Below are 22991 nucleotides of genomic sequence, written 5' to 3'. Positions count from 1 at the left end.
CCCTTTGGCGTATGGCCAACAGCGTCCCCGCCATTAGGCCGAGAAAAGCGGGCCACTTAGCGGAGCCGACATGGGACACATGTCACGGGTAAAAACACACTTCGACATAGAGGTCACACATGTACACCTGAGCTGTCCAGGGACACCCCTATCACACGGACACAGCAGCATCAGGGGAATCTTCCTACCCGTGGCACAAACGACCACAATTTCTGACTCAGCCCTGGGCCCTCGGTAAACAGTTGACCCAGACCGGGCTCCCACCTGCCCTGAGGGGGGGGGGGGAGCGCCACTGCCACCGGCGGGCAGCGCGCCAGAAGTGCCGCACGGCGCTAAAAATAGTGCCCAGGGCGTGGCGCCCCCTGCGCCGCCTCTGCCGCCGTTGCCGCTGGCCGTCACAACTGCCGCGACCCGCCGAGCCGCAGCAGATTCCGCTCAAACGGCCCCCACTTAGCACTAGTAAAAATATATCTTCTAGCACTACTGACTTGGCTTTAGATGTGAAAAAATATATTCATTTCTTTCATTGATGAATTTGGTTTTTCAGTATGGAGAAAACATATAACAATAAGAAGCCAGTGAGCTGTTTACGCTATGATAGCCGAAGCTGGACGGCGTCGTTTTTTAGCCGAAGCGTTAGGTAAGTAATGGCAGAGGCGGCGGCAGTTTCGGCGGGCGGCGGCGGCAGTGGCAGAAAGGCACAGGTGGCGGCCCACTGGTGTATTGTGAACACAACAATCCGACGCACTGACTGGGACAGGGCCGCACATACGTCACACACTGCAGTGGAAGACGAGAGGTGATACCTACTGACGGCTACAGACCACACATGGCGCTCACATACTCTCAACGTCAGAGGGGGCAAATCATATCTGGGAGGCGTGTGATGACTTCAACATAAATCAGTAAAATATAAATGCAATGTGCCGCAAATAAATATCACCGAGTGTATCGATTTACGGCCATCTTGATAGGATCGCACGGCCAAGAAGTTGGTAGCGATACAAAAAACGCATCATAAAACGGGTCTTTTGACTTGCCTTTGAAACCAAACTTTCACTAACAACGTAACAAAACAAAACAAAACAGCCATTTGACTAGCTTAGGGTATCAACAAAACGCCTAGGACCGCTGCTGACGTCACCACATCAACTCACTGCGAAATAAATAATAATCAAACGACTTGCATATAACAAAACCCAAAATAAATCCAAACTGTGGCAAAACCTACACACTGCACACATACCAACAATGACTCTGATCGGCCGCTTTACGAGGAAAGACGATAGGGTGCACAATCACATGACAGGGGACCACCGAATCATTGACCAGTTGGAAATCGTCTCTTTAGCCCGTCTTTTACCCATGAGGTAGGTAGGTAAGGAGGGAGGATATTCAGGACTAGGTAACCCGGGAGGGTCAAAGGAACCACAACAAGCTATCTACCATACAATGGTCGCTAGCCACCCGTCAGGTCAACTGGTCATACGGTTTATCACAGCCTGTGCTCACACAGGCACCCCGCGCCCTCAAATACAGGTGAACGAAGAAGCGATCCTCGAGGAAGGCCCTTACTAAGGCCTTCTCCGTCCCAGGGTTCTTTCAAAATTTGGGAAGACACACCCCAGCCGGCAGCCCCATGGTTTGCTCCCAGGGCACGATAACGCGAGAGGTCCCCACACATTATTTATGAGGAAGGTGTTTCCCTATAATACCAGGCGGTCGAGACGATTTAGTGTTCCATAGGACAGCGTAAACGCACAGAGTAAGACGCACCGAGCCTATTTCATCTGGTACAAACCCCTTTTGAGCAGCATACTAGACTTTGCTGACAAACAGAGAGAGAATGAGGGGTGAGGGCCTTTCACTTAAGCTGTCTCGAAGGCTGCAATCATGGCCAAGCCGGTAATAGGACGGCCGTATTCGGCTTATCGGATTTCCGAAGTAATATCACAGGGCAAATCGATTGGCACGTTATAGAGCACTGCCTCACGTAAGGCACTGGTTTGTCGCGAGAGCAGTCATCACTAAGCGTCCACCGCCCGAAATAATGAACTTTGCCGATAATTGTCCTCCCGGAGATAAGTCCATTGGAGAATAGTCATCGATTTAACAACCAATAGTTGCCATTTACAGTGAATCGTATCAAATAGCCATGCCATAAAGAAGTCACAGGGAACTCGCCATACGCGAGACAGGAAGCATGGTTGTGTCATCTGTAAGTGTTGATCAATTATCCATTAGCTACGTTTGAGTGATATCTGTTGGTCTTTACGGGGGGCGAGTGCCCGTTTCCTCGCCCTCGCCCAGCCTGGCTCGTTACGCTGCTGGATTTTATGTAAGCTACTGAACGATTGCCATGTGGCAGATGCGCTTTTTTATAAATTTAGTTCGAACCTTTTGATGGGAAGGATTCACAAGGACAGAGCCACTGCTAAGCGAAGCTTGTTGCGGTGACCCTGCCCTCTACCCTCCGATCGCGCAATTCCAATTCTATATGGCAGAATTTAGAGTCCAAAGCTTAACGTGCGCACATAGCCGCGCACGGCCGGTCCCCTCACTGACTTCGCCTGGCTACGGCCTGCCACCAACCGCGGCCATACCTGTCAGGAGGCCCATAAATGTCAAGCGCCCGTCGCGCTTCGAACCTGGACTGTTGTAACCGGAACGCGTGCTCTCACCACTGACCCGAATCCACGAAACAGTCCTCCCTGCCACATCACATCCCCCCCCCCCCCCAGTCTGACATGATATGGATCACACCGCACGGCCACGCTCGGGTCAGAACCGCTCCCGAGGCCCATCCGCCCAATGGGCCCTGTGGCCTAATGGATAAGGCGTCGGATTCCGGATCCGAAGATTGCAGGTTCGAGTCCTGCCAGGGTCGAAACGTTTTCTTTCGATACAGGTCACAGTAGTTTTGACTTGAGAAGCCAAGAACGATTATGAAAAGCCTCCCCAGATTACTCAGCATATTCTTAGGACAGGGATGCAAAGGTCTTATAAATACCACTACCCTCCCACCCGATAACTAAACCTCCCCATCCACCAGCCTCGCGTCCCCCTGCCCCCCGCCGGCGGCCGCCACCAGCTCACACAGCCTGTGCCTCATTCTGTCGGCCAGGTAGCCGTTACTGATGTACAGACACAGCTGGTCGGCCAGTCCGAGCACGTGGCTGACCTCGTCCTGGCCCTCCTTGGCGGCTATGTGTAGCGCCGTGTACAGGTCCTTGGTGGTCGAGTCGACCGCGGCGCCGTGCTGCAGCAGTAACATCACGATGTCGGCGTTACCCAGACGGGCGGCGATGTGCAGCGGCGTCTGCTGCTCCTGTGGGACACAGCCACAGGGACAGGGGTCAGATAGGGGACAGACAGGGGCAGATAGAAGCTCAAACGGGCGGGGGAGTCTGATAGCCCCAGACCAGGGAGGGATCATGAACAAGGGCCAGATAAGCGAGATATTAGTCAAACGTCTGAAACAAGGATTAGAAAGAAGGCCTGGCTCCCCTCTCATCCTCAATCTCCCCTCCCTACTTCCCTATCCCTCTCTCCCTCTCTCACCCTGGCCCAGGCGTCCACCTCGGCCCGGTTCCTGAGCAGACTGTACCCTCCCTCCCTCCCTCCCTCCCTCTCCCTCTCTCACCCTGGCCCGGGCGTCCACCTCTGCCCGGTTCCTGAGCAGGATGTACCCTCCCTCCCCTCTCACCCTAGCTCTGGCGTCCACCTCTTCCCGGTTCCTGAGCAGGCTATCTCGCTCCCTCCCTCTACCCCCTCTCACCCTGGCTCTGGCGTCCACCTCTGCCCGGTTCCTGAGCAGGATGTCCCTCCCCTGCCTCCATCCCTCCCTGTCTTCTCACCCTGGCCCGGGCGTCCACCTCTGCCCTGTTCCTGAGCAGGATGCGGATGATATCAGCCTGGTTGGCGCGGGCCGCCAGGTGCAGCGGCGTCTCCCCCCGCACCGTGGCGTGGTTGGGCTTAGCGTCGTGTTGCAGCAGGTAGATGACGATGTTCATGCAGCCCATGAACGAGGCCACGTGTAGCGGTGTCAGGCCAGACTGGAAACGCAGGGGGACGGGTGTTAGAAAACACTGCGCGGGCGCACAGCACATAGCACGGGAGGGAACAGGCGTTAGCACAGCAGCAACAAAACATGAAGTCAGAGTCACCTGCCATATGACTTATCACTTATGTTTGGTAACCACTAACCAGCAATGCCCAAAGTGGAGACAGAGAAACGCAACAGAAATTCGTATAACAGGAGGGGAAAAATTATCAAATGGCACAACTTCGGTTTCAACTTTACTTAGCTCGAATAACCCAACGCCACACGTTCCGTAAGAAGAAGCCTCTTGCTTATGTAAGAACACCGCACCGCACTCGTCGCCGTTCCGACCCCTCAGCACCCCACCCTTCACTCCCTCCTCTAAGACGTGACCTCTGTCCCCCTATTTACACCCTCCGCTCTGACTGACCTCGGTGGTGGCCTCGATGCTGGCGCCGTACTTCAGCAGCAGCTCCACCACCTCGATGCGGTTCTTCTTGCAGGCGATGTGGAGCGGCGTGAAGCCGTTCAGCGCCCGGGAGTTGGCGTCCGCGTGACGGTCCAGCAGCAGCTTGGCCACCTTCACGTGGCCGCAGTGCGCTGACGGAGAGACAAGGGGAGGTTGGTTATGGTGTGTTGGGAGAGACAGGGAGAGATGGTGACTGAAGCTATAGCGAGATGGGAGAGATTCAATTCAACAAACGATTACAGCGAGATGAGGCAAGGAAGATAGGTCATCACAGGGAAGGTGGAAAGCTGAGATATTGCCAACTGTGAACGTGCAGGTATGTACATTAGGTGATGTCACTCATGGCATGACTCAGTACAGTCAGGTTTCACATGGAGTTCCCCTGCTTGTCAAATCATTCTTGTCTGTTCAAAATGAAAAAAATGGTCGCCCAATTATTCCAAAGACAGTCCCTATCCCCACTCCTCCCTCGGCTTTCCCCACTCTCTCCGTACCGGCCACGTGCAGGGCGGTCAGGTAGTCGACGGTGACGTCATCGACCGGCGCCTTGTGGTAGAACAGTATCCGGGCGGCGTCCACGTGGTCGCCCTGGGCCGCCATGTGCAGCGGCGTGAGACCGTTCTGGGGAGAAAAACAGACGGAAAGAGGACGGTCAGTCAGGGCGAGTACACAGCCATGTGCAGCGGGGTGAAACCGTTCTGTAATGAGGGAAACACGGGCAGTTAGAATAGTCAGAGTGCGCCCACAGCCATGTGCAACGGCGTCAGGCCGCTGTAATGAGGGAAACACGGACAGAGGACGGTCAGACAGGGCGCAGTAGGTCAATATACCGGTATTATACTCATCGCGTGGAGCATAAAAGGGACAAAAAGCGATCACAGATTGACAGCGAACTAAAAGTAAGCGATTTCTCCCAGATGTTTTCCTCTCCTCTCCAATTAAACCCAGCTCTAAGCTCGAAATAGGGGTGTTCGAGCTCTGAAGGTGACCTATCCAAATAAACCCAACCCCAAGCTCGAAATTAGGGTGTCCGAGCTCTGAAGGTGACAATCAATTGCAGTGCTGATTCGGCGGGAAAACCCCGTTCGAACAGAAAGATCGTTTAATAACCCAACGCTTTGGATAACGCCGGAAAAAAAAATCGAACGAGCAACGGTTTACAATGTTTCGGCAGAAAAACAAGTTACACAACATCGTGCTACCTGACCTTTTCTAAGGTCCAAATGAGCGACGGCAAACAAAGTAACAATCAGCAATCAGCATTTTCATCTGACCTCGGACGGGCTACCCTCAGTCAGCTCTACATAAACTCAATTAGTCACTCAATCCTCCCTGGTCAGCTCAGCTCTTTTCACCTTGGTTTTGGCCGATATGAAGGCGCCCTTTTCGAGCAGCAGGTCGACGACGTTCTCGTGTCCGCTGCGCGCGCCGCAGTGCAGCGGCGTGAGGCCGTCGCGCGTCTTGGCCTCCTGGTTGGCGCCGCGCTCACAGAGCAGCGTCACCATATTGGCCTTCCCCCACTTGGCGGCCACGTGCAACGGCGTGATGTGGTGCTGAAAACAAACACGGAGCAGAGGGGGTCAGGTCAGGGGTGCTGAGAAACGGACACTAAGGGGGCAGGTTGTGTTCGAAACGACATGGGGATTGGGGAGGGAGAGCTTAGGTTGCTTGACAATGAGACAGATCACATGCTGCGACATGACATGACAGATGGAGACAGCTGTCATATGCACCACAATACAGACACGAAACAACAATTTGACTTCTAAATACAAACAAACATAAAACTGTATGAAAAACATGCTTATTTCGTTGCACGTATTACAGCTTCCATCGACCAAAGGTGGATAAAGCTGACATCGACCCGGGGTGAGATTGATCGGCCGCTGCACCATCAAACAAACCGGCGTGTTCTGTTCCAGATGTAACCCCCGATACGGTGATATAGCGTAATGAGACTCCGCTAATGAACATCATTGTACACATACGCCGTAAGCGATTCATGCACGCAACTCAGCAATTAGGGTAATTGGAACAACTTGTAAAGTCGTAAGAGCGACTCGATAAGTCAACTGATCCAGCAGGGACGGTCCTGAAGTCGACCAAATAGCACGAACAAATGTTATGAGGTATTCATGCCTGCCACAGCCTTACACACTAACGAGGCAAACGATACCAATAATACACTTCCTAGCCCATCAACAACCCCTCCAGTGCCTGGTGAGTTGCCTCTAGATTCACAAACAACCCCAGTCACCACTCACTTCTCATCACTTAGCACCCCATAATTTCACCCCCCCCCCTCCCACCACCACCACACACCAACCACCCCACCGCCGCTCATCAGCGTCGTGCCGCCCTGACCATCTAATGGAGACAGAACGGTATCTGACTGGCCGCCAAGGCCGGCCGGGGCTCTGCTAGGAGTGCTGGACAACACCCAGCGCGTCCGGGGTCTGCTACGAATGCTGGACGATACAGCGCAGCCACACAGCGGTACTGGGAGCAATAGCCGAAACACAACGCAGCCACACTGCTGGGAATAGTATGGATACATAGTGCGACTGCCGAGACGGCCAGGGTTACGATAGGATAAACCATCAGACCGAGCCGAGACGGTAATATCTACAATGGGGAGACCTTCCGACCGGACCGAGACGACAAAAGTTACAACGGGATGGGTCATTCAGCCGGGCCGCAGTTACAACAGGATGAACCGACCTAAGCAGTCACAGTTACAGAGAGACAGATCATTAGACGACAGGGAGACGACAGCGGTTACATGGGGTAGAACCGTTTGACAAGACCGATACAGTTTTGTGACCCAGCCACCGTCGGTTTCACAGCCCTTCCCCGTATCATCTGACCCTGCCCTATATGCATCACACATATGAAGACTCCGCGCTGTGCCCTCCCAGTCCCGCGGCCCATAGTCCCTCCCAGTCCCCCACCATACCCACCTTGGCCATGTAGTTGATGTCCGCGCCCCTCTACACCATATCCCCCTCTCATTCCCCCACCATACCCACCTTGGCCATATAGTTGATGTCTGCGCCCCTCTACACCATACATCCCCTCCCAGTCCCCCACCATACCCACCTTGGCCATGTAGTTGATGCCCGCGCCCCTCTACACCATACATCCCCCTCCCAGTCCCCCACCATACCCACCTTGGCCATGTAGTTGATGTCCGCGCCCATACATCCCCTCCCAGTTCCCCACCCTACCCACCTTGGCCATGTAGTTGATGTCTGCGCCCCTCTACACCATATCCCCCTCTCATTCCCCCACCATACCCACCTTGGCCATGTAGTTGATGTCCGCGCCCATACATCCCCCTCCCAGTCCCCCACCATACCCACCTTGGCCATGTTGATGTCCGCGCCCCTCTACACCATACACCCCCCTCCCAGTCCCCCACCCTACCCACCTTGGCCATGTAGTTGATGTCCGCGCCCCTCTACACCATACATCCCCCTCCCAGTCCCCCACCATACCCACCTTGGCCATGTAGTTGATGTCTGCGCCCCTCTACACCATATCCCCCTCTCATTCCCCCACCATACCCACCTTGGCCATGTAGTTGATGTCCGCGCCCATACATCCCCCTCCCAGTCCCCCACCCTACCCACCTTGGCCATGTTGATGTCCGCGCCCCTCTACACCATACACCCCCCTCCCAGTCCCCCACCCTACCCACCTTGGCCATGTAGTTGATGTCCGCGCCCCTCTACACCATACATCCCCTCCCAGTCCCCCACCATACCCACCTTGGCCATGTAGTTGATGTCTGCGCCCCTCTACACCATATCCCCCTCTCATTCCCCCACCCTACCCACCTTGGCCATGTAGTTGATGTCGCGCCCATACATCCCCCTCCCAGTCCCCCACCCTACCCACCTTGGCCATGTAGTTTATGTCCGCGCCCCTCTACACCATACATCCCCCTCCCAGTCCCCCACCATACCCACCTTGGCCATGTAGTTGATGTCTGCGCCCCTCTACACCATATCCCCCTCTCATTCCCCCACCCTACCCACCTTGGCCATGTAGTTGATGTCCGCGCCCATACATCCCCCTCCCAGTCCCCCACCCTACCCACCTTGGCCATGTAGTTGATGTCCGCGCCCCTCTACACCATACATCCCCCTCCCAGTCCCCCACCCTACCCACCTTGGCCATGTAGTTGATGTCCGCGCCCCTCTACACCATACATCCCCCTCCCAGTCCCCCACCATACCCACCTTGGCCATGTAGTTGATGTCTGCGCCCCTCTACACCATACACCCCCTCTCATTCCCCCACCATACCCACCTTGGCCATGTAGTTGATGTCCGCGCCCCTCTACACCATACATCCCCCTCCCAGTCCCCCACCCTACCCACCTTGGCCATGTAGTTGATGTCCGCGCCCCTCTACACCATACTTCCCCCTCTCACTCCCCCACCGTACCCACCTTGGCCATGTAGTTGATGTCCGCGCCCCTCTACACCATACATCCCCCTCTCATTCCCCCACCCTACCCACCTTGGCCATGTAGTTGATGTCCGCGCCCCTCTACACCATACATCCCCTCCCAGTCCCCCACCCTACCCACCTTGGCCATGTTGATGTCTGCGCCCCTCTACACCATACATCCCCCTCCCAGTCCCCACCCTACCCACCTTGGCCATGTAGTTGATGTCCGCGCCCCTCTACACCATGCATCCCTCTCATTCCCCACCATACCCACCTTGGCCATGTAGTTGATGTCCGCGCCCCTCTACACCATACATCCCCCTCCCAGTCCCCCACCCTACCCACCTTGGCCATGTAGTTGATGTCCGCGCCCCTCTACACCATACATCCCCCTCTCATTCCCCCACCCTACCCACCTTGGCCATGTAGTTGATGTCCGCGCCCCTCTACACCATACATCCCCCTCCCAGTCCCCCACCCTACCCACCTTGGCCATGTTGATGTCTGCGCCCCTCTACACCATATATCCCCCTCCCAGTCCCCACCCTACCCACCTTGGCCATGTAGTTGATGTCCGCGCCCCTCTACACCATACATCCCCCTCCCAGTCCCCACCCTACCCACCTTGGCCATGTAGTTGATGTCCGCGCCCCTCTACACCATACATCCCCCTCTCATTCCCCACCATACCCACCTTGGCCATGTAGTTGATGTCCGCGCCCCTCTACACCATACATCCCCCTCCCAGTCCCCACCCTACCCACCTTGGCCATGTAGTTGATGTCTGCGCCCTCTACCCATACATCCCCCTCCCAGTCCCCACCCTACCCACCTTGGCCATGTAGTTGATGTCCGCGCCCCTCTACACCATACATCCCCCTCCCAGTCCCCCACCATACCCACCTTGGCCATGTAGTTGATGTCCGCGCCCCTCTACACCATACATCCCCCTCCCAGTCCCCACCCTACCCACCTTGGCTATGTAGTTGATGTCCGCGCCCCTCTACACCATACATCCCCCTCTAATTCCCCCACCATACCCACCTTGGCCATGTTGATGTCCGCGCCCCTCTACACCATACATCCCCCTCCCAGTCCCCCACCATACCCACCTTGGCCATGTAGTTGATGTCCGCGCCCCTCTACACCATACATCCCCCTCCCAGTCCCCCACCATACCCACCTTGGCCATGTAGTTGATGTCCGCGCCCCTCTACACCATACATCCCCCTCCCAGTCCCCCACCATACCCACCTTGGCCATGTAGTTGATGTCCGCGCCCCTCTACACCATACATCCCCCTTCATTCCCCCATCATACCCACCTTGGCCATGTAGTTGATGTCCGCGCCCCTCTACACCATACATCCCCCTCCCAGTCCCCCACCCTACCCACCTTGGCCATGTATTTGATGTCCGCGCCCCTCTACACCATACATCCCCCTCCCAGTCCCCCACCATACCCACCTTGGCCATGTAGTTGATGTCCGCGCCCCTCTACACCATACATCCCCCTCCCAGTCCCCACCCTACCCACCTTGGCCATGTAGTTGATGTCCGCGCCCCTCTACACCATACATCCCCCTCCCAGTCCCCCACCCTACCCACCTTGGCCATGTAGTTGATGTCCGCGCCCCTCTACACCATACATCCCCCTCCCAGTCCCCCACCCTACCCACCTTGGCCATGTATTTGATGTCCGCGCCCCTCTACACCATACATCCCCCTCCCAGTCCCCCACCCTACCCACCTTGGCCATGTAGTTGATGTCCGCGCCCCTCTACACCATACATCCCCCTCCCAGTCCCCCACCCTACCCACCTTGGCCATGTAGTTGATGTCCGCGCCCCTCTACACCATACATCCCCCTCCCAGTCCCCCACCATACCCACCTTGGCCATGTAGTTGATGTCCGCGCCCCTCTACACCATACACCCCCCTCCCAGTCCCCACCCTACCCACCTTGGCCATGTAGTTGATGTCCGCGCCCCTCTACACCATACATCCCCCTCCCAGTCCCCCACCCTACCCACCTTGGCCATGTAGTTGATGTCCGCGCCCCTCTACACCATACACCCCCTCCCAGTCCCCCACCATACCCACCTTGGCCATGTAGTTGATGTCCGCGCCCCTCTACACCATACACCCCCCTCCCAGTCCCCACCCTACCCACCTTGGCCATGTAGTTGATGTCCGCGCCCCTCTACACCATACATGCCCCTCCCAGTCCCCACCCTACCCACCTTGGCCATGTTGATGTCTGCGCCCCTCTACACCATACACCCCCTCCCAGTCCCCCACCATACCCACCTTGGCCATGTAGTTGATGTCCGCGCCCCTCTACACCATACATGCCCCTCCCAGTCCCCACCCTACCCACCTTGGCCATGTAGTTGATGTCCGCGCCCCTCTACACCATACATCCCCCTCCCAGTCCCCCACCATACCCACCTTGGCCATGTAGTTGATGTCCGCGCCCCTCTACACCATACATGCCCCTCCCAGTCCCCACCCTACCCACCTTGGCCATGTAGTTGATGTCCGCGCCCTTGTCAAGCAGCAGAGAGGCGATGTTCTGGTTGCCGTAGTGCGCCGCGATGTGCAGCGGCGTGAAACCAGACTTACTCGTCACGTCCGACTTGTGGTCGTTCTGCGGAGACAGGTCACAGGGGAAAGGTCAGGGTCGCATTGGCCAGGGTTAAATCAGAGGTGAAGTTGCCAGTGGTCATTCGATTACGTTTGAAAGATGCAGACAGGAGGCCATGCTATATCATTAAAGTCAGCCTGATATGATAATAACATAACAGCGATACCTTTTTAACAGCGGTTCCTTAGTCGGTTCCTTAACAGCCTTTTTAACATAACAGCGATGCCTTTTTGTTTGATAACAGCGATGCCTTTATTAGAGTAGGTGTATGTATGCCACCACAGTGTAATAACTCCAAGAGCTATAGCAGCTTGAAAAAAAATCCTCCTTCCTCCATGCTATGATTCCATTTGTACTCCGAATATCACTTCACCCCCGCCCGTTCAATAATCTCGCCGATGTCGCCGACCCTCCTACGACCTGGAGTGGCCGTTCACCCGGGACGGGACGGACCTGCAGCAGTAGAACGGCCGACTTGCAGTCGTCCTTTTTGGCGGCAATGTGCAGCGCCGGCAGCCGAACCTTCCCGCGCGTGTCGTTCTCGAGCAGGACAGCCACCACCTTATCGTGGCCCTGCTGGAGCGCCACGGCCAGTGGCGTGAACCCGTCCTGGGGAAGAGCAGAGGCAGGGAGGTCAGACGGGGGTTCGGGCAGGTCACCGCCCGGAGATAGAGGGGAGGTCAGACGGGGGTAAGGTTCGTACTCACGGGTCACGACGTGTCACCGTCGGTAGGCCGTGACAAGTCATACATGCATGAAATGATGCATCAAGTTGAAGACGATTTCAAGAGCAGCTGTATCGCTTTAACCTTTAAGCACACTAGAAAACGCGCATGAAAAACAATGCCTGTGTATTTTGAAATGCTAATGTGCAAGCGGCTAAGCCCTGGTTGGTCAGCGCACCGATGTGTGTCGCTGATCATTAACGCATGTGTGTATCGGCCTGTATCCGGCCGGCCCCAAGGCCGTCCTATCCTCCCGTTCACCCCTTCCCCTCCCTCCCCACTGACACAGGTGGTGAGGGTGGCGACACACAGGTGTCCCCTCCCCCTCCCTCCCCTGTGAGGGGTTAACATCACCCTCCCGCTCTGTCAGCTGATAAGTGATGGCGGCGTTTCTATAGGCGTTTTTATGCTTACTGCTTAGTGCGCTTGGTATGCGGACAACGGACACAATGAATCTCTCAATGTCTTTTCACATATTTCAAGCTCCTGAGCAACCTTTCCTTTCCTTCTGACCAAAGACTCCATATGAATCTGACCAGTGTGACATCACTAGCAGCTTCCCGTGACGTCACTGTCAGCTACCGGTGACGTCACTGGCCCAGAGTTCCATGCTCGATGATTGGACGGCACACAGCAGTCCCGTACGGCCATTAATATAAATTGTCCGTCCGCGGCGCCCGGCCGTCTGAGGAAGCCATCAGGATATCACATTACCTCGGCGGCATAAAACGGCAGACGGAGCCGACGGCAGCTGCGCCCCCGCTATACATGCAGCGCGGCGACCGAAACGTCCCCTCACCCTGCAAAGGTCGTCTGGTTTGAGAGGCCAGAGGAAAGTCCTATCCGTCTTTTTTAATATTCAGTCGTTTCTGTTTCATGCTCATATGAGTGTTAACTCACTAAGCATTCACGCCCTGGGTCAACATTTGAGTCTCGCTGTGTTGTCATTCCTCCAGATGAAATGTCTTTTCCGTGTCGCGATTTCGAGGAATTACCTTTACTATGTAGAGATATCCATGGGTAGTCTCAGGACCTGCCTCAGTACACCTAACCCTACCTACACCCTGCCTCAGTACGTCTCGGCATGTCTCGGCCGGGCCAGCAGTGCCAGCAGTGCCCCCCCCCCCCCCCCCTATAAACGGTCCCGGCCGGACGGAACCCATCGACCGACCACGCCCCGTACAGTCTCCGACAGTGCTGCCCAGACAGCCCGTACAGTCTCGAACACAGCTCACCGGCCGGCAGCGGCGGCTTTGATGTCCGGACCTTATCGAACGGGTGACAGCGACACTAATGCATAATTTAGAGGGCGGATCGACCACCAGAAGGAGCGATAACGCTGAGGTTTCAACCCTAGACACATGGGAGACACAGGAAAGTCCTCTGTAGACGACAGCCGAACGTGTCAAATATTGTCAGAATGTTACCAAAACCATTTGTCCACAATCTACATTCACTAGACCATTCTTATTTATTCTCTATCCTGGCTCATCATTCCACTCGCCCGTATTACGCTGTCTGAGAGTGCGTTGTCTTGCGGCACAGTATGCTTCCAGGCGCCGACCCCTGCTGCCATCTATCGGGAACTTTATAAGTCGTCTATTGCTTCGGTAATCTACGGTAAATGGAACTTTCTGCCGATGCCATCTGTGAAAACCGGCCAATTTTCGTTGTCGCAAGTAAAGTGGTCATCGAGCATGAAGTGTAACTGCCGGATGAGCAAAACGAGAGAAGAAACATCAAGCCTGCCAGGTAGGTAATTTCGTTTGGAATGATTCCGCCGTGACCGGTCACCTATTTCCCGGTCGCTTCTCCGGGCCATCCAATTCCCGCCCTGTTAGCTCCGTGAGATCCTGATGATGATCCTATGTATGCTGGCTGGTCAGGGCGGTCGTGGCGCTGATGGAATTTCTGACAAAGCCGCTCTGAATTGTACCAACTGCTGACAAATGGATGTCCACGGTAAATGGTACGGCATGGCTCCGCCTGGAAACGACTCAGACGGCAGAAGGCGACGGTTCAGAGCTGCACATTCTGGGACCGTTCTGGGAATAATATTGGGTTGTGAGCCAAAAATGGAGTGTTGGTTTTGACCCATTTGATCGGCGCCAATAGCGGGGATCAAAGTCCCAACTCCTCAGGCCCAGTTCACGAGGCCCAGGTCACCCCGGAGGTCGGAGGTCGCGCGGCCCCGGTCACCCCGGATGTCAGAGGTCGCGCGGCCCAGGTCACCCCGGAGGTCAGAGGTCCAGGTCACCCCGGAGCTCAAAGGTCGCGCTACCAGCGCTAAACCACCGGGCGGTGGGCGGTGCTGCTGCTGCTGAATTATTAACCGCCCCGCCCCGCCCGGTAACGCCCAGGTGTGGTCTCTGTTACCAGGGACTGTCCGTGACCCGACACCTCGTGCTGCACGCTAAAATAGCAGCCGTGAAAGGCCTCTCGTGATGTGTGTTTCAGAGAATCTTATGGTAATATCAACTGGGTTCATAAAACTGTGGCTATTTTAGTCATGTGTGCGCCACCATGATTTATGAGCCAATTATGCAGCGCACATGGGAGATGAGCGCTTTACTCAGGGGCCCACACGCTCCGTATCTCCTGCCCAATTAAATTTCGTTCACAGATGCAAACTGTTATAAGTTTCCCGTGTCGGCGCACACAGTGTCACGCCCCTGGTCCAGGCTCGTGTCTCCATCCTTCCCCATTCCCCTCAATCACCACCGTTCCGGTCAGCTCTCGTCGGCTGTATGGCCGGTCGGCCGCAATCAGGGACACAATCGCTCCGTGTAGCCAGAGGCGGAACAGTGACGGTCATTTAGCCAGAGGCGGACAACAAGTCAAACACCGTGTCCAGGCTAACAGCGGAGGTAACGGCGGCAGTATCAGCAGCGGACACCAAGTCACACCCTGTCAGACTTTGTTACCAGAGGCGGCGGTAACACTGCGGTGGTAACATGGCGGCGGTAATACAGGCGGTCAGTTCCGCCCACATCCAATCAGACCAAGTGCCGGTACCGACGGCGCTGGGTGGGTGGTGGTCCATTCCAAGAGAACGGTTCTGTGCCGGGGTCTCTCCAGCGGGCCGGGAAGTCTGCAGCATCGGGTAACGACAGCCATCCGTGGAGCCAGTCCGTCCGGATGGTACAGTACTCCGGACCGACGGATACGGGATAGAGCAGCTAGCTACGTGATCTACGCTACGTGATCTGAGTCGGACCGTGAAGTGATGACGTGCGCGATGGAACGAACGCGGTTCTTGAGATGTTTTAGTTGGTGAATGAATGGCTTGACGCTAGGACAGTGGAAGCACTGGTGCCTATAGAGAATAAGGATATGCAAAGGCCTCTTGTTTTCAATAGCTGTCTCATTCTGAAACAATGGATTGATAGAGCTACGTGAATGTACGGTGTTCAGCCGTTTGCCTTTTCCCTGACGTCAGAAAGATCAGCGCCAGACGCAGACCCTGACTCACTATCAGCACACACGGCGGGCGCAAACAGTCGCCGGGTCGAGCGTACGGTACGTGACGGATCACGGCCGTCACGTCCGTCACGTCCGTCACGTCCGTCAAAGGGCCGTCACAGGCCTGTCCGTCGGCGGCCGATAAACAGCCAACCTCGGCAGAACACAGAGTCTGGGGCGGGGGCAGTGACTGGGGCTGAAACGCGCCGCCCGGCAGTCAGTCTGTCCTTTCAATGATACCTCCGAGGGCTATGCGAGACTGGTGACATTCCTATCCAAGGTAACTCTTCACAAATCCTCCTCACAGGCCACACAGGGCCGCGGTTGCCCCAGCAGCCGCCGGGTCTGTATTGACCCGGGTCTGTATTGGCGCTGGCCGGCGGCAGTGGCAGTGGCGGAGATGACCGCCCCAAGACGAGCGCCTCGAGTGTGTGCTCTGGCACTGATGAGGGGGGCTGGGCGGGGAGGAGAGAGAGAGAGAGAGAGAGAGGAGAGCGAGAGAGAGAGGAGAGAGGAGAGAGAGAGAGAGAGAGAGAGAAAGAGAGAGAGAGAGAGGAGAGAGAGAGAGACAGAGAGAGAGAGACAGAGAGAGAGAGAGAGGGGGGAGAGAGAGCGAGAGAGAGAGAGACGGAGAGAGAGAAGAAGGCCAGAGAGCAGTGCTGATCTACATAGAGCACATCCCGATTACCTCGGAAGTTCGGGACAGGAAGCTGGACAGGGATTGATTACAGTTTGCAGGCAGTCGAGCATATAAGATGAAAGCTAACTTATCCAGGACTACGGAAAATCCACAACAACCCAGTCAGTGCTGCCCCACTCCCTGCTCTCCCTGCCATCTGCCTCTCTCCTCTCTCGCCAGGCCGTTGCTCTGTCCTCCCCGGAGGGAACTGCTCAGATTGGTCAGAGCGGGGCAGCATGGCGATGCACATCGATTGTGGTCCGCGACCGACGGCAATCAGGGCACGTGGAGCGAGGAAAATGGGGGATAGACGGGAATAATGAGACGCTAATGAGGGAAATGGGACGAGAGATAAGAGACCGGGGAGGATAAACAAGCACTAGGAAATGCGCGACACTAGTGTCGTGTTAAGAGAGGGGATTTTGGGTGAAGTTTGAGAGCGATAACACTGGTATTATTTCTTGCGATACTGGGCCACCAATTCATTCCTGGGGCGGGTCAGGAGCGTCTCCTACCAACGGCTGTCATGGGCAGTTCGACCACACACCTCAATACGTGCAGAGCGCTGTCCTTGCACTACCCCCACCTCCCCCCCCCCGGCGGAACTATCTGCAGCGTCGGCCGGTTTATTTGTTCTCCAGCCCGCCACCACCGCCTCCCTGCCCCATTACCTCATCTGGCAGCACCGTTTGGCACTCCGACACGGCTGCCAAATGCGACAGCGGAGCTACCAGACAGGAGCTGCATACACGATAAGGTCCGCACGGCCGTACCATCAAATACCTGCTCTGGTGAGAGGGCTGGGATAGTTCCATTGGGGAGAGGGCGCGAATACCTCCACTGGGGAAAGACCGTCGCTGTTCCAGCCTCCAGGGAAATCTCCCGTTAGGTCCGACTCTAGTGGAAAACAAACGACGCAGGGGTGGCGAGACGCGCAGAGAAAGCGACAGGAAAATGAAACTGATGCCTACGGGCGCACAAAAGCTGAGTTTTAGTACTGCCATGCTTCGGCCTTCTGTGAAACACGGATGGTCGTGTGTTTGCCAATGACCGCACAGTGCATTCGTATGTGAGTTGTGTTCGACTCCTACCGACTGTAACCCTTCGTCTCGAAGTTTTTCATCTGAATGTCCGTGCTTTTCGCTCACGTGCTTATAAGAGTCTCAGTGTCTCAGTGTCTCAGTCAGTGTCTCAGTGTGTCAGTGTTTGTCTCAATGCCTCACCTCCTCGGCGATGCTCTGCAGTTGGCGCCGTTGGCCAGTGTGCTGTCTCACTGTCTCAGTGTCTCAGTGTCTCGTAGTCTCACCTCCGTGGCGATGCTCTGGTTGGCTCCGTTGGCCAGTGTACTGTCTCGCTGTCTCAGTGTCTCAGTGTCTGTCTCAGTGTCTGTCTCACCTCTGTGGCGATGCTCTGGTTGGCTCCGTTGGCCAGCAGGTACCGCACCACGGCGTCGTGGTTCTCCTGAGCCGCCATGTACAGCGGCGTGAAGCCATTCTGACTCTGGGCGTTCACGTTGGCGCCCGCCTGCACCAGCAGACGGACAATCTCCTCCTGGCCGGCTGAAAAAGGCGAATGGAGAGTCACACAGGGGCGGGAGAGGAGTCAGACGGCCTTTCTCCTCCCAGCTGGAAACAGGGGAAGGGGAGGGGAGTCATACGGACTATCCACTCCTAACCGGCTGAAGACGGGGGGGGGGGGAGTAGTCAAACGGACAGAAGGGGAATAAGGCGCACAAAAGAGGGAGGAAAAATTTCGACCCAACCGTAATATATTTTTGTGACAGCTTCATATAAGGTAAGCTGTCTTTTTTATCCCGATTCACCTTGGCAGCCATCTGCATCCTTCCAGCATCACGCTTCGACTGCGCGTCCGTTGGCTCGCCCGCCTCTCATAGCAACATCACGTGAAGTGCACCAAGCGACACTAACAAACATGGCCTCAAAGGGGTCTTGGCGGGTTCGGCTCACCCAGGGGAGGTCCATCAATCAGACATCTTCAGAAAACACGATACTCCGCCCACTCCGTCTACGTCACTGATCACATGACAGGATAACCTAACAGAACATGGAGTAGGGCGTCACTTGTCAGTGACGCGTCCTAACTATTCGTCGCTCCCTCTATTCGCCCCCATGTCCCTCTAAATCCCTCCCATTCCTCGCTGCAAGTCACGACGTCCTTGCTGCAAGTCACGAGGTCCTCGCTGCAAGTAACGATGTCCCCTGACCCGGGCCAAGCGCGTCATTTGCCAAATGACCGCGGCGTCAATCAAAATAAACCGACTGGGCACCGGCAGTGACGCACCCGACCTCCCCAGTCCCCGCTGTCCCACAAACCATGGCGAACCTTCACCTAAACCCCTCCCTCTGTACCGTAGTAATAAAAAACAGGTTACCTATTACCTCATATGGCCGCAAGGCGCAGCTCATGATCTGGCTTTTTCAAAACACGACATCTAGTTGTAAAATGTTTCTACCTGGGACCTGACAGTCAGACAGTGCTTCAAATGCCAAAAAGCAAACAAAACTAAATGATTTATGCATTGATAGAAAGTTCGCATTGAACTTCCATTGAAAATTTTTTCATTGACGCAACATAACTGTCGTTCAATTTTTCAGTTCAGTTCATTTTCGTTGAATAACAGAAGCCAAACAATGAACATTTCCAGTGCCCGCAAAAGATAAACTAGAGTTCTGTATGATAGCCATAGATGATAGCACCTAATTAGATTTGGAGCCTTGGACAGCACCCATACTTTGAATCTTGTTACAGATAACTTATCAAGAATCTGTAACGGTCCTGAATCATCATTAGACTAATGTGCTCCCTCCCAAACCTAATCAGGAGGCGGGATTATAATCATAACACGCGTGTATCTCGCATAAACAACCACAAATGAGCCACTCCCGGCGTTCTAGTTATTCCAGAGCACACCAGTGATTGGTGTAATAAACACGTGAATAACGCGGTGTCAGAGACGCGGAACAGGCCTCCGGTCAGGGACGGGGGAACTATGAGGTGGGCAAGGGCAGCTGGGGCGAGAGTGAACTTATCCGCCGCGCACTGCACTGAAATACTCGTACTCGGATGTCGGGGAACGGACTTAGCAATCACGGCTTATGGCGAGCCTCAACAATAAGAAAATGAACTGATTCAATCCAATATTTAGAATACTAGACAGAAATGAGTCAATCTGTCCGATAAAGTGGAATAGATATCGCACCAAATACAAAACCAAGCACATTTTTCCAGCCCCGCCCGTACACGCAGGACTTCTGTCTCAGATGTTCCAGCAGACCGACTGGGACTGTCAAGGTCACACACAGCAGAGCTGCATAGCTGCGTGCAGCAAAGGTTACAGCCACTCTGATGAATGAAATGCCCACAGTGGGCCGAGGGGGGAGGGCGGGCCGGAACGAGCTGATGAGCCGGGGAGGTCAAACGGCTGGTAATGGAGCCGGTGCTATACTGCGAGCGCTGTGTGGAACTGTTCACACAATGCATGTTTTTAGCGATGCAAATAGATTCACTTTATCAAAAGCAGGTTCCTTATCGTTTAGAGCAATGGTACAATGAAACCGAAACGTAACGCGATGAACAGCCCCGAAAACTTGAATCAAACTTTACTTTTGAGCTTCCTCTCTTATAATCTTTCGAAAAGCATCACCATCACACCCACATTGCCCTTCCTCCCCTGCCTATAGCAAACACATATAATAGCGCTCTGGGGGGGGGGGGAGGGAGGGGGGATTCTCACCGAGGGAGGCCACATGCAGGGCCGAGTTGCCCTTTTTGGTGACTGCGTCAACATTTGCCCCTCTGCTGAGCAGTTCACTGACGATGTGGCCGTGACCTTCCTTGCTGGCCAGGTGGAGTGCGTTTAGACCGTTCTGAAAACACACACACAAACAACACAGTCAGGTCAGGTCATACAAAAAAGGCAGGATTTAGACGTATGACGGCTGGGTATTTCGTGGGCGGTCAATGTAGGCAGAAGTCAGGAAAAGTCATCACGAAGCGAAATAAGGAAGACAGGGTTCGGGTGTTTTCACTTAACGGCATATGAAAGGCGCTGAGTAAGGGCATGGACGCAAAAGTGCGGCATATAAAATACGGTAAAGATCGGGTAAAATAAGACAAACATTGCCAGTCTACTCAGGAAAGTCGTTTTCAGTGAGCGATGAGTTCAAGACAACGCAAACTCTGCAGTTATATTTCAGAATACACCACTATGAATACGATTTATGACATATAAAGCAGACATAAACGGTCATTTAGCAAAGTTATGTCAGCTTTGACGTCATTCCGGAATGACACAATCACGATTCAGCAGCTATACAAATGGATTAGCGAATCTCTGAACAGAAACCCGCAGTTATGAAGTCAGCGGTCCTACCTCCTGGCTCGTCAACAGGCCCTGATCTGTCATTTAACTTATTTATATAACCGCTATCCACCAATCAGCCACAATCCCTATCCCATCTACCTAATTGCAGAGTCTGATCCCCTGCAGAGTGCAAACTGCACACTGCACACTAAATACATAGCCAACGCCATAACGTCAATCAGAAGCTTATTACTGCAGGTAATCATGAAAAGCGTATCGCTAGTGTCTTCATGTCCTATAAAGTGATGTCTATTTCATATAATTATAATGTTACTGAAGGTAGTTTCCGCTAAAAACATGGGCGGCGGAACGGAGTTTGATTTACTTTGATTCACGCATTTTAACATCAGCCCTATGGGCGTTGCATGGAAAGGATTGGACCAAAAGTCGGCAGCCCCCCTCCCCCCTAATTGAAGGTGTGTTACGCCCCCAATGGCTAAAAAGATGTCTCCAAAAAAACAAACACAAACATATTAGGTACTAAAAAATTCATCAACACACCTATGAACAATAAAACGGGAGTGGTCGCGACGAAATAGCTAGAAAGTAAATAAATCACAAATTATCTGCCTTAAAACTACCAACGACCAAGAACTGAAACTGGCAATAACAGACACAGTTCAGCCTTTTGGAGGCTCCGTCTAGCAGGGTTGTGCTCGACTCATGAGTCGAGTCAGAAATTTGACTCAACTCTGACTCAAATGAGTCAGATTTGAGACGAGTCGGATAAAATGTTGAGCTGTTGAGTTGAGTCAGAGTTGAGTCGGACAAAAATATTAAGGCGTTAAGTTGAGTCAGAGTTGAGTCAGTAAAATAACTTTTGACATTGAGTTGAGTCAAACATTTAGGAACATGAGTCAGCTGACTCAACTTTCTAGAAACGAGCTTTTCATTCCCCCCCCCCCACACACTTAACAACTTCGCCCTGGCCCTGCTGCCGGATTTTTTTTTCATCCCCGCCCCCGCTCAACAACTTTTTTATCTAAGTCAATTTTGAGTCAACTCACTTGACTGATGACTGATGAGTCGAGTCGGCAATTTTTTTTTTTAGTCGAGCACAACCCTGCCGTCTAGGCCACCTCCCAACTCCCCCTCTCGGGATTCAGGAACCCTTTAAGAGGACAGCCGTCATGGCAGCGCGCATCGATCGCGCCAACGCCTCCGCCGCGCCACGGACGCCACCGCCGCGCCACAGACGCCGCCGATCGCCGTAATTGCGCTGATCGAAACCCGATCTGAGCAAACAATGCTGGGGCAGCGACCGATCGGACGGCGGAGACGGTCGGGTCGGGGGTGAGCGATGGCCGAATAGAGCCGCGGGATGGCGTGTAAAAGAGCGATAGCGGGAAACTGAGCGGCCCGGCGTCACCGAGTGTGTCCTATCCGTAAAAAAGGAATACGTTTTGAAACGGCTGAGAAGATTTTGATTGGAATCGAGAAACAATAGCAGCTCCAGTCTGATAAATTACACTACCTCGAAAAAAATATTAAATAGGGAGATAGCATAACAAAAAGGAATCGTAAAATGAGCAATCAGTGAAATGAATAACGCCAAGAAGAGTAAATTATTATCACAAAGCATTATTAGTACCGGGTGTCCCAAAAGTAAGGTCATGATTTAAAACTTAAATATCTCGAGAAGTAAGAGTCCGAATCACTTCCAATTTTAACACGTGCAAGGTACATCCATAAAATTATTTTCTTGCATGCTTAAACCATTTTTGATCATAACTACACCGAGCAGTAGGCATAAAACTGAGAAGGTCGAAATTCAACTCTTAGAGAGGGTCCGTCATTAAAACAAAGGGTAAATATCGCCCAGTTTTCGGCCCTAAGCAGACCCTATCAGCTCGCCCTATCTCTGAACTCATGCATAGTTTCGCCTCAACCGGTAAAACGTCAGAAAAAAAGGTATAATGTACGCACAGGGCATGTATACTTAGTCACCTGTGCTTCGAGGTCCTGAGGACGACAGCGGGAATCGGGTGACAATAAATCAAGAGAGGTGGCCGAGGCCCGAGAGTCCTCCCAGTGGTTCTTCCGCTCGTCGCAACGCAGCTGTGCCGACACCATCAGCCAGCAGTGGTTTCAGCAGGATGGAGACTATGCTTGCACCGTCCTGAAGA

General features: G+C 54.1%; 1 protein-coding gene and 1 non-coding gene across 2 annotated transcripts in view; one reads left to right on the top strand and one right to left on the bottom strand.

Annotated features, from left to right (window-relative positions):
* LOC122383499 (ankyrin-3-like) overlaps nucleotides 1–22991 on the bottom strand; it is a 247678-nt gene that overhangs the window by 177536 nt on the left and 47151 nt on the right. Inside the window, exons 3-11 of the mRNA XM_043370002.1 lie at nucleotides 20236–20368; nucleotides 17877–18040; nucleotides 12069–12224; nucleotides 11490–11618; nucleotides 5867–6064; nucleotides 5006–5132; nucleotides 4473–4642; nucleotides 3858–4055; nucleotides 3182–3328 (exon numbers count right to left, since the gene is read on the bottom strand). Coding sequence (XP_043225937.1) covers nucleotides 3182–3328; nucleotides 3858–4055; nucleotides 4473–4642; nucleotides 5006–5132; nucleotides 5867–6064; nucleotides 11490–11618; nucleotides 12069–12224; nucleotides 17877–18040; nucleotides 20236–20368 — 1422 coding nt within the window. The remainder of the gene's footprint in view (nucleotides 1–3181; nucleotides 3329–3857; nucleotides 4056–4472; nucleotides 4643–5005; nucleotides 5133–5866; nucleotides 6065–11489; nucleotides 11619–12068; nucleotides 12225–17876; nucleotides 18041–20235; nucleotides 20369–22991) is intronic.
* Trnar-ccg lies at nucleotides 2815–2887 on the top strand. Its single transcript has one exon. It is a non-coding gene; the product is annotated as a tRNA-Arg (tRNA).

The sequence above is a fragment of the Amphibalanus amphitrite genome, unplaced genomic scaffold (assembly GCF_019059575.1).
Source record: "Amphibalanus amphitrite isolate SeventyFive unplaced genomic scaffold, NRLGWU_Aamphi_draft 000165F_arrow, whole genome shotgun sequence".
NCBI classification, from domain to species: domain Eukaryota; kingdom Metazoa; phylum Arthropoda; class Thecostraca; order Balanomorpha; family Balanidae; genus Amphibalanus; species Amphibalanus amphitrite.
The sequence above is the reverse complement of the archived record's forward strand: the minus strand, read 5'-3'. Positions and strand labels throughout refer to the sequence as shown.